At 52.9% G+C, this 15,375-nt stretch overlaps 1 protein-coding gene across 4 annotated transcripts in view; it reads right to left on the bottom strand.

The window, feature by feature from the left end:
* LOC134344234 (leukocyte surface antigen CD53-like) overlaps positions 1-15,375 on the bottom strand; it is a 49,868-nt gene that overhangs the window by 20,536 nt on the left and 13,957 nt on the right. For all 4 annotated transcript variants that reach the window (XM_063043690.1, XM_063043693.1, XM_063043692.1 and 1 more), the window contains exon 2: positions 8,537-8,615. In XM_063043690.1, the coding sequence (XP_062899760.1) occupies positions 8,537-8,599 (63 nt within the window). In that variant the 5' untranslated portion in view covers positions 8,600-8,615. The remainder of the gene's footprint in view (positions 1-8,536; positions 8,616-15,375) is intronic.

Here is a 15,375-nt window from a genome sequence, read left to right as displayed (position 1 = left end):
GCCTTTCTCTAAACCCACCCTCCCCTCCCCCTGCCCCCTCCCTCTGATCCTTCCCCTTTCTCTAAACCCACCCTCGCCTCCCCCTGTCCCCTCCCTCCGATCCTTCCCCTTTCTCTAAACCCACCCTCTCCTCCCCCTGCCCCCTCCCTCCGATCCTTCCCCCTTTCTCTAAACCCACCCTCTCCTCCCCCTGCCCCCTCCCTCTGATCCTTCCCCTTTCTCTAAACCCATTCTCTCCTCCCCCTGCCCACTCCCTCCGATCCTTCCCCCTTTCTCTAAACCCACCCTCCTCCCCTGCCCCCTCCCTCCGATCCTTCCCCTTTCTCTAAACCCACCCTCTCCTCCCCCTGCCCCCTCCCTCCGATCCTTCACCCTTTCTCTAAACCCACCCTCTGCTCCCCCTGCCCCCTCCCTCCGATCCTTCCTCTTTCTCTAAACCCACCCTCTCCTCCCCCTGCCCCCTCCCTCCGATCCTTCCCATTTATCTAAACCCCCCCTCCTCCCCCTGCCCCCTCCCTCCGATCCTTCCCCTTTCTCTAAACCCACCCTCTCCTCCCCCTGCCCCCTTCCTCCGATCCTTCCCCCTTTCTCTAAACCCACCCTCCTCCCCCTGCCCCCTCCCTCCGATCCTTCCCCTTTCTTTCAACCCACCCTCTCCTCCCCCTGCCCCCTCCCTCCGATCCTTCCCCCTTTCTCTAAACCCACCCTCTCCTCCCCTGCACCCTCCCTCTGATCTTCCCCTTTCTCTAAACCCACCATCTCCTCCCCCTGCCCACTCCCTCCGATCCTTCCCCCTTTCTATAAACCCACCCTCCTCCCCTGCCCCCTCCCTCCGATCCTTCCCCTTTCTCTAAACCCACCCTCTGCTCCCCCTGCCCCCTCCCTCCGATCCTTCCCCTTTCTCTAAACCCACCCTCCTCCCCCTGCCCCCTCCCTCCGATCCTTCCCCTTTCTCTAAAACCACCCTCTCCTCCCCCTGCCCCCTCCCTCCGATCCTTCCCCTTTCTCTAAACCCACCCTCTCCTCCCCCTGCCCCTCTCTCTGATCCTTCCCCTCTTTCAACCCACCCTCTCCTGGCCTGCCCCCTTCCTCCGATCCTTCCCCTTTCTCTAAACCCACCCTCCTCCCCCGGCCCACTCCCTCAGATCCTTCCCCTCTTTCAACCCACCCTCTCCTCCCCCTGCCCCCTCTCTCTCATCCTTCCCCTTTCTCTAAACCCACCCTCTCCTCACCCTGCCCTCCGATCCTTCCCCTCTTTCAACCCACCCTCTCCTCCCCCTGCCCACTCCCTCCGATCCTTCCCCTCTTTCAACCCACCCTCTCCTCCCCCTGCCCCCTCTCTCTCATCTTTCCCCTTTCTCTAAACCCACCCTCTCCTCCCCCTGCCCCCTCCCTCTGATCCTTCCCCTCTTTCAACCCACCCTCTCCTCCCCCTGCCCACTCCCTCCGATCCTTCCCCCTTTCTCTAAACCCACCCTCTCCTCCCCCTGCCCCCTCCCTCCGATCCTTCCCCTTTCTCTAAACCCACCCTCTCCTCCCCCGCCCCCTCCCCGATCCTTCCCCTTTCTCTAAACCCACCCTCTCCTCCCCCTGCCCCCTCCCTCCGATCATTCCCCTTTCTCTAAACCCACCCTCGCCTCCCCCTGTCCCCTCCCTCCGATCCTTCCCCTTTCTCTAAACCCACCCTCTCCTCCCCCTGCCCCCTCTCTCTCATCCTTCCCCTTTCTCTAAACCCACCCTCTCCTCACCCTGCCCCCTCCCTCCGATCCTTCCCCTCTTTCAACCCACCCTCTCCTCCCCCTGCCCACTCCCTCCGATCCTTCCCCTCTTTCAACCCACCCTCTCCTCCCCCTGCCCCCTCTCTCTCATCTTTCCCCTTTCTCTAAACCCACCCTCTCCTCCCCCTGCCCCCTCCCTCCGATCCTTCCCCTCTTTCAACCCACCCTCTCCTCCCCCTGCCCACTCCCTCCGATCCTTCCCCCTTTCTCTAAACCCACCCTCTCCTCCCCCTGCCCCCTCCCTCCGATCCTTCCCCTTTCTCTAAACCCACCCTCTCCTCCCCCGCCCCCTCCCCGATCCTTCCCCTTTCTCTAAACCCACCCTCTCCTCCCCCTGCCCCCTCCCTCCGATCATTCCCCTTTCTCTAAACCCACCCTCGCCTCCCCCTGTCCCCTCCCTCCGATCCTTCCCCTTTCTCTAAACCCACCCTCTCCTACCCCTGCCCCCTCCCTCCGATCCTTCCCCTTTCTCTAAACCCACCCTCTCCTCCCCCTGCCCCCTTCCTCCGATCCTTCCCCCTTTCTCTAAACCCACCCTCCTCCCCCTGCCCCCTCCCTCCGATCCTTCCCCTTTCTTTCAACCCACCCTCTCTTCCCCCTGCCCCCTCCCTCTGATCCTTCCCCTTTCTCTAAACCCACCCCCTCCTCCCCCTGCCCCCTCCCTCCGATCCTTCCCCTTTCTCTAAACCCACCCTCCTCCCCCTGCCCCCTCCCTCCGATCCTTCCCCTTTCTCTAAACCCACCCTCCTCCCCCTGCCCCCTCCTTCCGATCCTTCCCCTTTCTCTAAACCCACCCTCTGCTCCCCCTGCCCCCTCCCTCCGATCCTTCCCCCTTTCTCTAAACCCACCCTCTCCTCCCCTGCCCCCTCCCTCTGATCCTTCCCCTTTCTCTAAACCCATTCTCTCCTCCCCCTGCCCCCTTCCTCCGATCCTTCCCCCTTTCTCTAAACCCACCCTCCTCCCCCTGCCCCCTCCCTCCGATCCTTCCCCTTTCTCTAAACCCACCCTCTCCTCCCCCTGCCCCCTCCCTCCGATCCTTCCCCCTTTCTCTAAACCCACCCTCTGCTCCCCCTGCCCCCTCCCTCCGATCCTTCCCCTTTCTCTAAACCCACCCTCTCCTCCCCCTGCCCCCTCCCTCCGATCCTTCCCCTTTCTCTAAACCCACCCTCTCCTCCCCCTGCCCCCTTCCTCCGATCCTTCCCCCTTTCTCTAAACCCACCCTCCTCCCCCTGCCCCCTCCCTCTGATCCTTCCCCTTTCTTTCAACCCACCCTCTCTTCCCCCTGCCCCCTCCCTCTGATCCTTCCCCTTTCTCTAAACCCACCCTCTCCTCCCCCTGCCCCCTCCCTCCGATCCTTCCCCTTTCTCTAAACCCACCCTCCTCCCCCTGCCCCCTCCCTCCGATCCTTCCCCTTTCTCTAAACCCACCCTCCTCCCCCTGCCCCCTCCCTCCGATCCTTCCCCTTTCTCTAAACCCACCCTCTCCTCCCCCTGCCCCCTCCCTCCGATCCTTCCCCTTTCTCTAAACCCACCCTCTCCTCCCCCTGCCCCTCTCTCTGATCCTTCCCCTCTTTCAACCCACCCTCTCCTGGCCTGCCCCCTTCCTCCGATCCTTCCCTCTTTCTCTAAACCCACCCTCTCCTCCCCCTGCCCCCTCCCTCCGATCCTTCCCCCTTTCTCTAAACCCACCCTCTCCTCCCCCTGCCCCCTCCCTCTGATCCTTCCCCTTTCTCTAAACCCACCCTCTCCTCCCCCTGCCCCCTCCCTCCGATCCTTCCCCTTTCTCTAAACCCACCCTCCTCCCCCTGCCCACTCCCTCCGATCCTTCCCCTCTTTCAACCCACCCTCTCCTCCCCCTGCCCCCTCTCTCTCATCCTTCCCCTTTCTCTAAACCCACCCTCTCCTCACCCTGCCCCCTCCCTCCGATCCTTCCCCTCTTTCAACCCACCCTCTCCTCCCCCTGCCCACTCCCTCCGATCCTTCCCCCTTTCTCTAAACCCACCCTCTCCTCCCCCTGCCCCCCTCTCTCATCTTTCCCCTTTCTCTAAACCCACCCTCTCCTCCCCCTGCCCCCTCCCTCCGATCCTTCCCCTCTTTCAACCCACTCTCTCCTCCCCCTGCCCACTCCCTCCGATCCTTCCCCCTTTCTCTAAACCCACCCTCTCCTCCCCTGCCCCCTCCCTCCGATCCTTCCCCTTTCTCTAAACCCACCCTCTCCTCCCCCGCCCCATCCCCGATCCTTCCCCTTTCTCTAAACCCACCCTCTCCTCCCCCTGCCCCCTCCCTCCGATCATTCCCCTTTCTCTAAACCCACCCTCGCCTCCCCCTGTCCCCTCCCTCCGATCCTTCCCCTTTCTCTAAACCCACCCTCTCCTCCCCTGCCCCCTCCCTCCGATCCTTCCCCCTTTCTCTAAACCCACCCTCTCCTCCCCCTGCCCCCTCCCTCTGATCCTTCCCCTTTCTCTAAACCCATTCTCTCCTCCCCCTGCCCCCTCCCTCCGATCCTTCCCCTTTCTCTACACCCCCCCTCTCCTGCCCCTGCCCCCTCCCTCCGATCCTTCCCCCTTTCTCTAAACCCACCCTCTGCTCCCCCTGCCCCCTCCCTCCGATCCTTCCCCTTTCTCTAAACCCACCCTCTCCTCCCCCTGCCCCCTCCCTCCGATCCTTCCCCTTTCTCTAAACCCACCCTCTCCTCCCCCTGCCCCCTTCCTCCGATCCTTCCCCCTTTCTCTAAACCCACCCTCCTCCCCCTGCCCCCTCCCTCCGATCCTTCCCCTTTCTTTCAACCCACCCTCTCTTCCCCCTGCCCCCTCCCTCTGATCCTTCCCCTTTCTCTAAACCCACCCTCTCCTCCCCCTGCCCCCTCCCTCCGATCCTTCCCCTTTCTCTAAACCCACCCTCCTCCCCCTGCCCCCTCCCTCCGATCCTTCCCCTTTCTCTAAACCCACCCTCCTCCCCCTGCCCCCTCTTCCGATCCTTCCCCTTTCTCTAAACCCACCCTCTGCTCCCCCTGCCCCCTCCCTCCGATCCTTCCCCCTTTCTCTAAACCCACCCTCTCCTCCCCTGCCCCCTCCCTCTGATCCTTCCCCTTTCTCTAAACCCATTCTCTCCTCCCCTGCCCCCTTCCTCCGATCCTTCCCCCTTTCTCTAAACCCACCCTCCTCCCCCTGCCCCCTCCCTCCGATCCTTCCCCTTTCTCTAAACCCACCCTCTCCTCCCCCTGCCCCCTCCCTCCGATCCTTCCCCCTTTCTCTAAACCCACCCTCTGCTCCCCCTGCCCCCTCCCTCCGATCCTTCCCCTTTCTCTAAACCCACCCTCTCCTCCCCCTGCCCCCTCCCTCCGATCCTTCCCCTTTCTCTAAACCCACCCTCTCCTCCCCCTGCCCCCTTCCTCCGATCCTTCCCCCTTTCTCTAAACCCACCCTCCTCCCCCTGCCCCCTCCCTCTGATCCTTCCCCTTTCTTTCAACCCACCCTCTCTTCCCCCTGCCCCCTCCCTCTGATCCTTCCCCTTTCTCTAAACCCACCCTCTCCTCCCCCTGCCCCCTCCCTCCGATCCTTCCCCTTTCTCTAAACCCACCCTCCTCCCCCTGCCCCCTCCCTCCGATCCTTCCCCTTTCTCTAAACCCACCCTCCTCCCCCTGCCCCCTCCTTCCGATCCTTCCCCTTTCTCTAAACCCACCCTCTGCTCCCCCTGCCCCCTTCCTCCGATCCTTCCCCCTTTCTCTAAACCCACCCTCTCCTCCCCCTGCCCCCTTGCTCCGATCCTTCCCCTTTCTCTAAAACCACCCTCTCCTCCCCCTGCCCCCTCCCTCCGATCCTTCCCCTTTCTCTAAACCCACCCTCTGCTCCCCCTTCCCCCTCCCTCCGATCCTTCCCCTTTCTCTAAACCCACCATCCCCTCCCCCTGCCCCCTCCCTCCGATCCTTCCCCCTTTCTCTAAACCCACCCTCCTCCCCCTGCCCCCTCCCTCCGATCCTTCCCCTTTCTTTAAACCCACCCTCTCCTCCCCCTGCCCCCTCCCTCCGATCCTTCCCGCTTTCTCTAAACCCACCCTCTCCTCCCCCTGCCCCCTCCCTCCGATCCTTCCCCTTTCTCTAAACCCACCCTCGCCTCCCCCTGTCCCCTCCCTCCGATCCTTCCCCCTTTCTCTAAACCCACTCTCCTCCCCCTGCCCCCTCCCTCCGATCCTTCCCCTTTCTCTAAGCCCACCCGCTGCTCCTCTTGCAGCAGGACTGACTGTAAAAGGGTGGTTCACCTTCACTTTCCATTGGCATCTGAAGGATGCCAGGCTTCAGGCAAGGGGAGTTTGGAGATAGTAATGTGTGGAATGAGGGAGAGAATGAATCCTGAGATTCAACAGAGGAGCCAAAGGTATTTTAATTAAAATTCATTCTGAGCTTCGTTCTCTTTGGAGTGAAGGAGAATGAGAGGCGACTTGACAGAGACGTATAAGATGATAAGTGGCATCGAACAAGTGGACAACCAGAGACCTTTCCCCAGGGTAGAAGTGGCTAATACGATGGGACATAATTTTAAGGTGATTGGAGGAACGTATAGGGGGGATGTCAGAGGTAAGATTTACACAGAGAGTGGTGGGTGTATGAAACGCACTGCCAGGGTAGAGGCAGATACTTTAGGGATAATTAAGAGATTCTTACATGCAGTAGACAGAGGAGGATTGAAAAATGGAGGGCTCTGTAGGAAGGAAGGGTCAAATTAATCCAAGGGGACATTGCTTTGTGGGTCCAGAAGTCAAAGAGCGGTTGTAGATGGGTCATATTCTGCATGGAGGTCGGCGACCAGTGGTGTGCCTCAATGTTCTGGGACCCTTATTCTTCATGAGTTTTATAAATGACCTGAATGAGGAAGTGGAGGGATGGGTTAATAAATTTGTTGATGACACAAAGGTTCGGGGTGTTATGAATAGTGTGAAGGGCTGTCAGAGGTTACAATGGGACGTTGATAAGATGCAAAACTGGGCTGAGAAGTGGCAGATGGAGTTCAACCCAGATAAGTGTGCAGTAGTTCATTTTGATAGGTCAAATATGATGGCAGAATATAGTATTAAGGGTAAGACTCTTGGCAGTGTGGAGGATCAGAGGGATCTTGGGGTCCGAGTCCACAGGACACTCAAAGCTGCTGTGCAGGTTGACTCTGTGGTTAAGAAGGCATGCGGTGCATTGGCCTTCATCAATCGTGGGATTGAGTTTAGGAGCCGAGAGGTAATGTTGCAGCTATATAGGACCCTGGTCAGAGCCCACTTAGAGTACTGTGCTCAGTTCTGGTCGCCTCACTACAGGAAGGATGTGGAAACTATAGAAAGGGTGCAGAGGATATTTACAAGGATGTTGCCTGGATTGGGGAGCATGTTGGTTGAGTGAACTCGGCCTTTTTTCCCTGTGGTGAGATGGAGAACTACTAATGTTTGGGTTGAGTTCTCCGATCTCGGCAATCCATTGGCAAGTGTTTCGTCGCCCTGCGAGGAGACATCATCAGAGTATTGTTAATTTGTGGTGTGTCCTCCGGATGCTTGGCCTTTATATACGTATCAATCAGCTGATTGGTCATCATTACAGAAACTCAATTGTGACATAGGGAGGGGCTCTTGTTGCTGATTGGCTGCATGGCAAACTCTGGAATTGCATGGTCTGGAATTTTTGCCCACATTGGCTTCTAAACGGGATCGAGATCTGGGTGTATATTTACAGAATTGTTCACGAAAAACCGCGCTTCTTGGAATTCTCTTGCATGCTGCATATTTGCTTGTGCCATGACGTTCACTGATGCCCAGTCAAATTTGTGCCCTGTGTTTTCTTTGGGTGCTCTGGTTTCCTCCCACATTCCAGAGAAGAATAATTCATTGTAGATTGTCCCGTGATTAGGCGAGAGTTAACTTGAGGGTTACTGGGCCAGAAGGGCCAGTTCTGTGCTGTATCTCTGGAAAATAAAAGATAATAGTCCCTGCTGGAGCTCTTAGTCGGGATTCACCACCAGTGTACAGAGGAGAGGGACAGTGGCAGTGACTCACTGTACGCAGAGGACCGACAGTCGTGGGGAGGCATTGTCTTACAGAGCAGTAGGGGACACAGAGTGAAGGGAGGGTAACATGACTCTGGGTCTGCAGGTGGGGTGGAATGCTGGCTCACTGTACCTGTGGGACAATAGTTACATTATTGTAGATACACACAGCATCTACTCGAGTTGAGTATGGGGTTGTCTACTGGTAGGCCCTCAGAATTCTATTCAGACCAATCCAGGATCCACGTATTCTGATAGATTTCCTTAAAGGAGAATGGCTGTGTGTGTGATCTTGCTTAACGTGGCGAGGGTGATGCACGGGCTGCTACCACACAGTTCCTGACAGATCGGTGTCAGGCTCGGGTGGCGTGGAGTGCAAGATGTCTGGGGACCCTTCACTGCTGCAGCCTTCACCCGACTTCACTGGCGTTGTGATGTGGCATCACCTTCCGCCAGCTCCACCGTTGACGTCTTGGTTGGATTGGAAACTCCCCCTTCACCTTTCCACCATGGGTGACCCTACCAGGAGCTAAGCTCCAGGAAGCATCGCTCTCGGGAATTCACAAGGCTCTCCACCATGACAAGGTGACAATCCTCAGAGAGGGATCAGCAGTAATGGCGTCTGGAGCCCTCCTGTGACATGTCACAATGTAGTGCAACAACCCCTCACTGCACAGGATGAATTATTACTTTCAACTGCAGAGTTTGTTTTCCCTCTGAAGGTCATTCCAGTACTTACCCAAAATACCAGGTTGAATGCAAACAGCATATACTTCAGAGTCTTTAAACATCTGAGAGCCATCTTGAAAGCTTCTCACCTGCGACAGAAGAGTCCAACATTATTCCACATCTGATTAAAGCTTAAAGCCGGATCTTCAGGACACACCTTATTTTTGTAAATAAGACCCGGTCTGAGGAACATTGCACAGTTACAGATTTATAGATCACTACAGCACAGAAACTGGCCCATTGGCCCACTTGACCATGCGGACCTATATCATTTGGCCAGAATATGGGTGACCCTTTCACTGGCAATCAATCCACCTTCCCCATCGCCATTGACTCCCATAACAACCAAAACTTAATCTATTTACACTCAGTGGCCATCTTATTAGGTACTTCATGTAAAGTGGACAATGAGTGTAAGTTCATGGTCTTCTGCTGCTGTAGCCCAGCCACTTCAAGGTTCAATGTGTTGTGCATTCAGAGATGCTCTTCTGCACACCACTGTTGTAACATGTGGTTATTTGAGTTACTGTCACCTTCCTGTCCACTTGAGCCAGTCTAGCCATTCTCCTCTGACTTCTCTCATTAGCAAGGCATTTTTATGCACAGAACTGCCACTCACTGGATGGTTTTTGTTTTTCACACCGTTCTCTGTAAAGTCTAGAGACTGTTGTGTGTGAAAATCCCAGGAGATCAGCAGTTTCTGAGATACGCAAACCACCCCATCTGGCACCAAAAACCATTACACGGTTTAAGTCATTTAGATCAAATTTCTTCCCCGTTCTGAAGTTTGGTCTGAACAACTGAACCTCTTGACCACATCTGCGTGCTTTTATGCATTGAGTTGCTGCTGCATGATTGGCTGATCAGATGTTTGCATTAACCAGCAGGTGTACAGATGTACCCAATAATGTGGCCGCTGAGTACAGGACTGAGTGCATGCAATAGTTTTGCATGTTAACTGTATAGCTTCCATTGCCTGCCTCAGTTCCATGATGATCTGGAGGAAAACAGTGCTAAGGGCTGGGTGCAAGACCGAAGGGGGCATTGACATTGAAAATAAGACAACTGTTGCAAGACCAGGAAAGCATCCAGGTCTCTAAGCTGATGTTCCACTCCACCCCCACCCAGTCCCTAAGTGAAATCAACCAATCACAGACATCATTGCTGCTTGTGTGGGCTGTGTGTTTATTTGCCACTGCATTTCCAAAGACAACAGCTAATCAGAAAAAGGAATTCATTTGCTGTGAAGTACATTTGACCCACCCTAGAATGGCAAGAATTGATCTAGAGAGACAGTAGTATGTAGAGAAACAAATTACTCAGAAATGACATAAATAAATGCAATGACTGAACAAGCAGGTGGTGATGCAATCTCGTGCATTAGCAAGACTCTGGCTATGTTGCAAACTGTTGTCAGTATGTGCCCACATCCTGTTACAGGACATTGTGCACTTCAACAGATGCACACACACACACACGCAAACCTGAAACACCTTCAAAAGAGTTCCACATGTTAACAAGATATTTGTCCTCTTAGTTCCAAGTAACTACTCACACACACACAGATGTAAACACCTATATATGCACTCACTCACACACACACACACACACACACACACTCATTCATACATACAAAGACACACACACTGCTCATGACACAATGGAATATCTACATTCACAAGGAAGCTTTGAGGGTATCCTTGAACGTTAGAACATAAGGAATAGGAGCAGGAGTAGGCCACTGGCCCATCAAGCCTGCTCCACCAGTCAATAAGATCGTGACTGATCTGACCATGAACTCAGCTCCACCTACCTGCCTTCCTCCACATCACCCTTAATTCCCCTGCGATGTAACAATCAATCTAACTGTGTCTTCAATGTACTTAATGAGGTGTTTCCACTTTCCCACAATCGGAGACATGCTGCTTGCTGATGATGCAGCAGTCACAACCCACACTCCACAAAAACCTCTAGACTCTGATGGATCACTTCTCCCAGCCTGTAAGGAATTTGGTCTGACTATCAGCCTGAAAAAGACAAGCGTCTTGGGGCAGGACACGGAGCCACCACCAGTCATTCCCACTGATAACTACAAACTGGATGTTGTCCATCAGTTCACATACCTGGGCTCCATCACCAGTGACGACCTCTCCTCAGACACAGAAATCGGCAAGCAGATTGGGAAGGCTGCAACACGAGTCTGGGAGAATTCCGAACTCTCAGTCAACACAAAGATGGCTTGTTTCACCAGCACACTGCTGTAGGGCAGTCAGACTTGGACAACATATGCTGCACAGGAGAGAAGGCTCAATACCTTCTACTTAAGGTATCTTTGTCACATCTTGGGCATCTCCTGGAGAGGCAGAGTACCCAATGCTGAGTTTGTTTCTCGTGCCGGCCTCCCTGGCGTGTACACCCTGCTCAGGCAGTGTAGGCTGTGCTGGTTTTGTCATGTCTGCCGCATGCAGGATGGCCGTGTTCCCAAAGACATCCTCTAGTCAGGCGAGGAAATATTCCTGAAAGTGGCTGAAGACAAATGGGCCCACAGCAAGGAATGCCGTATCTCCAGCACAGATAGGACCACTTGTAGATGCAATTTCTGCAACAGAGACAGCCACTCCCCCATTGGTCTCGTCAGCCACAGACAGCACTGCACCAACAACGTAGGTAACATGGATGACTTTGACCAACGGAGGGCCACACAATCTACCGCTTCCCTGGGCAGAGAATTCCACAGATTCACTACTCTCTGGGAAAACCGCCTCCTGCTCATCTCCATCCTAAGTCTATTTCCCTGAATCTTGAGGCCATGTCCCCTAGTTCTTGTCTTACCTACCAATGGAAACAACTTCCCTGTCTCTGTCTTATCCATCCCTTTTATAAGTTACCATGCTGTATCACTACAAAAGAATACCAAAATACCGTGGTCACCACCGTAGCGTAGCAGTTAGCACTCGGGGTGGAATGGAGTTCAAAGTTCAATTCCATTGCAGTCTGTATGTTCTCCCCAAGAACCATGTGGTTTTCCTCTGGGTGCTCTGGTTTCCCCCCACAGTCAAAAAATATACTGGTCAGTAGGTTAATTGTTCATTGTAAATTGTCCTGTGACTAGGCTAGGGTTAAACTGGTGGGTTGCTGGACAGCGTGGCTTGTTCCACACTATATCACAAAATAAAAATAAAATAAAAGATTGTTTTATATCTGTCTGTAAGAGTCCCTCTCATCCTTCTGAATTATGTGGGAATGCTGTTCTTGGACTACAGTTCAGCATTCAACACCATAATTACCTCCAGGTTCGACAAGCAGCTCAGTGACCTCGGCCTTCACCCTGCCTTGTGTAGCTGGATCCTGGACTTCCTGTCAGATCGCCGGCAGGTGGTAAGAGTGGCTCCCTCACCTTTGTCCCTCTGACCCTCAACACAGGAGCCCCTTTGGGCTGTGTACTAAACCCCCTCCTTTACTCTCTGTATATCCACGACTGTGTCACCACCCACAGCTCCAATCTGCTAATTAAATTTGCTGACTAGACTACACTGATTGGCCTAATGTCAAATAATAATGAGGCAGCCTACAGAGAAGAAGTCATCACCCTAACACAGTGGAGTCAAGAAAACAACCTCTCCCTCAATGTCGCAAAAACAAAGCAGCTGTTTGTGGACTACAGGAGGAATGGAGACAGGCTAACCCCTATTGACATCAATAGATCTGGGTTTGAGAGGGTGAACAGCTTTAAGCTACTCGGCATAAACATCACCGAGGACCTCATGTGGTCTGTACATACCGGCTGTGTGGTGAGAAAAACACAACAGTGCCTCTTTCACCTCAGATGGTTGAAGAAGTTTGGTATGGGGCACAATTGGGAGCATCCTGACTGGCTGCATCACTGCCTGGTATGGGAACTGTACTTCCCTCAATCGCATGACTCTGCAGAGAGTGGTGCAGACAGCCCAGCGCATCTGTAGATGCGAACTTCCCACTATGCAGGATATTTACAGAGACAGGTGTGTACAGAGAAGGATCACTGGGGAGCCGAATCACCCCAACCACATTCCAGCTGCTCCCATCCAGGAAATGGTATCATAGCACTAACAGACTCCAGGACAGCTTCTTCCACCAGGCCACCAGACTGATTAACTCATGCTGACACAATTGTACTCCTATGTTATACTGACTGTCCTGTTGTACACACTATTTATTACAATTTACTATAAATTGCACATTGCACATTTAGACAGAGACGTAACGTAAAGATTTTTACTCCTCATGTATGTGAAGGATGCAGGTAATAAAGTCAATTCAATTCCAGCAAGTACAGTCCAAGGTGACTCAATCTCTCCTCAAAGGCCAACCCTCTCACCCCAGGAATTGACCTGGTGAACCTCCTCTGTACTACCTCCAAAACCAGTATAATGTTCCTCAAGTAAAGAGGCTGGAATCCAGTGCAGCCTCACCAGCAATGGTCCCCTTCGTCCAACTGAGCTGAGTGGAGTGTGTGCTTCGGGAATATGGTGCCGGCTGTCTGCTGGAGGTTTTCAATTACGGCCTCAGTTCTGGGGCTGTTGCCTTGGATGAGAACACTGACATCGTGCAACGTAATATGTGGCTGGGTAGTTACGGGGCAGTCAGATTCCAGAGAGGACTATTCTGGCCAATTGATTTATCAGGGGCCCACAGTTCAGTGGAAGGAGGGTGCCTGGCAATACCACTTATTGGACCCCGCACTGTCTGGAAGGAGTTTGTGTATTCCCCCTGACCACACAGGTTTCCTCCGGGTGCTCTGGTTTCCTCCCACAGTCCAAAGATGTACGGGTTAGGGTTAGTGAGTTGTGGCGGTGCTACGTTAGTGCTGGAAGCATGGCAACACTTGCGGACTGCCCCCAGCACAATCCTCGCCGATTTGATTTGACGCCGGTGATGCATTTCACTGCATGTATCAAATGTACACGTGACAAATAAAACTAATCTGGCCCAGTCTCATTCAAAGAGGCCAATTGCAGCCAGTCTTGATGAAGGGTCTTGGCCTGAAACGTTGACTGTGTATTCATTTCCACAGATGCTGCCTGGCCTGCAGCATTTTGTGTGTTTTACTTCAGAGGCAAACTCTTCTTTGAGCCATTATTTATTGGATGCAGAGTTATGACTTCCACCAAGAAAAATGTGCATGCATATGAGCCTTTCATTTACGAGAGGAGTCTGGAGAGAGCTCGCTTTGTTTCGTTTGCAGTGGGGAAACAACCTGACAGGCACATACAAAATTAGGAGGGGCTTGGAGTCAATACCTGAAAGCATTACCCTGGAATAGAAGTGCCATAACTGGAGGACATAGTTCAAAGTTCAAAGTAAATTTATGAGCAAGATATGTAAATGTTGCCATATATTACCTTGAGGTTTGTTTTGCTGCAGGAAATTACAGGGATAAAATAAATAGAATTGAGTTTTATGAAAAAATTATACAGATAATGTGCAAAAGAAATCAAACAGTGAAAATAAATACACTGAGAACACAAGTTGTAGAGGCCTTGAAAGTGAGCCTGTAGACTGTGGAATCTGGTCAAAGTTGGAGTGAGTGAAGTTATCCACACTGGTTCAGGAACCTGATGGTTGAGGGGTAATAACTGTTCCTGAACCTGGTGTGGGACCTGAGGCTCCTGTACCTCTTGTCCAATGGTAGCAGCAAGAAGAGAGCATGGCCTGGAATGTGGGGCTCCTCGATGATGGATGCTGCTTTCTTGTGGCAGTGGTCTTTGTAGACGTGCTCAATAGTGGGGAGAGCTTTTCTTGTGATGGAATAAGCAGTGCCTACTAGAGCCTTAAGGGAAGGTTAGAGGGAATCTGGAGAAGAATGTTTTCACCCAGAGGGGACTTGGAATCTGGAACACACTGCTGAGGGGGTGGTGAAGGCAGAGACTCTCACATTTAACAAGTATCTGAAAGAGCACTTGAATTGTCAAGACTAGTAGGCTGCAGATCAAGGACTGCTGAATGGCATTGATGGTCAGCATGGACATGATGGGTTGAATGGCCTGTGTGCGTTTGCTAGTTGACTCAACACTCAGTGGTCACTTTATTAAGTTTAGAAAGTACCCTAAAAGATACTATGATCGTAGATTTCTGCTGCTGTAGCCCATCCACTTCAAGGTTCGGCGTCTGCATTCAGAGATGCTCTTCTACGCACCACTGTTGTAACGCATGGTTATTTGAGTTACTGTCACCTTCCTGTCAGCTTGAACCAGTCTGGCCATTCTCCTCTGACCTCTCTCATTAACAAGGCACTTTTGCCTACAGAATTGCCACTCACTGGATTTCTTTTTGTTTCTTTGCACCACTCTTTGTAAATTCTAGGGCTCTTTGTGTGTGAAATCCCAGGAAATCATCACTTTCTGAGATACTCAAACCACCCCACCTAGCACCAACAAAGTCAGTAGATCACATTTCTTCCCCATTCTGATGTTTGGTCTGAACAGCAACAAATATCTTGACCATGCCCGCATACGTTTACGCATTGAGTTGCTGCAGCGTGATTGGCTGATTAGATATTCACATTAATGAGCAGATGTACAGGGGTACCTAATAATGTGGCCATTGAGCACAGAATTCTATATTGCTGCCATGATTGATGGAAGCCTTAAAATGACTTCAGATTTTCGGGTATCAACAACTCTGAGGACTTATTCTGAGCCCAACGTATTAAAGTAATTACAAAGAAGTCACGACAGTGGCTACATTTCATTAGGAGTTCGAGGAGAATTTGTATGTCACCAAACACACTCGCAAATTTCTACACATGTTCTGTGGAAACCATTCTAACTAGCTGCATTACCATCTGATATGGAGAGAACATTGCACATG

Source organism: Mobula hypostoma, chromosome 3 (assembly GCF_963921235.1).
Source record: "Mobula hypostoma chromosome 3, sMobHyp1.1, whole genome shotgun sequence".
In the NCBI taxonomy this organism is placed as follows: Eukaryota; Metazoa; Chordata; class Chondrichthyes; order Myliobatiformes; family Myliobatidae; genus Mobula; species Mobula hypostoma.
This window is presented reverse-complemented; position numbering and strand designations above follow the sequence as displayed.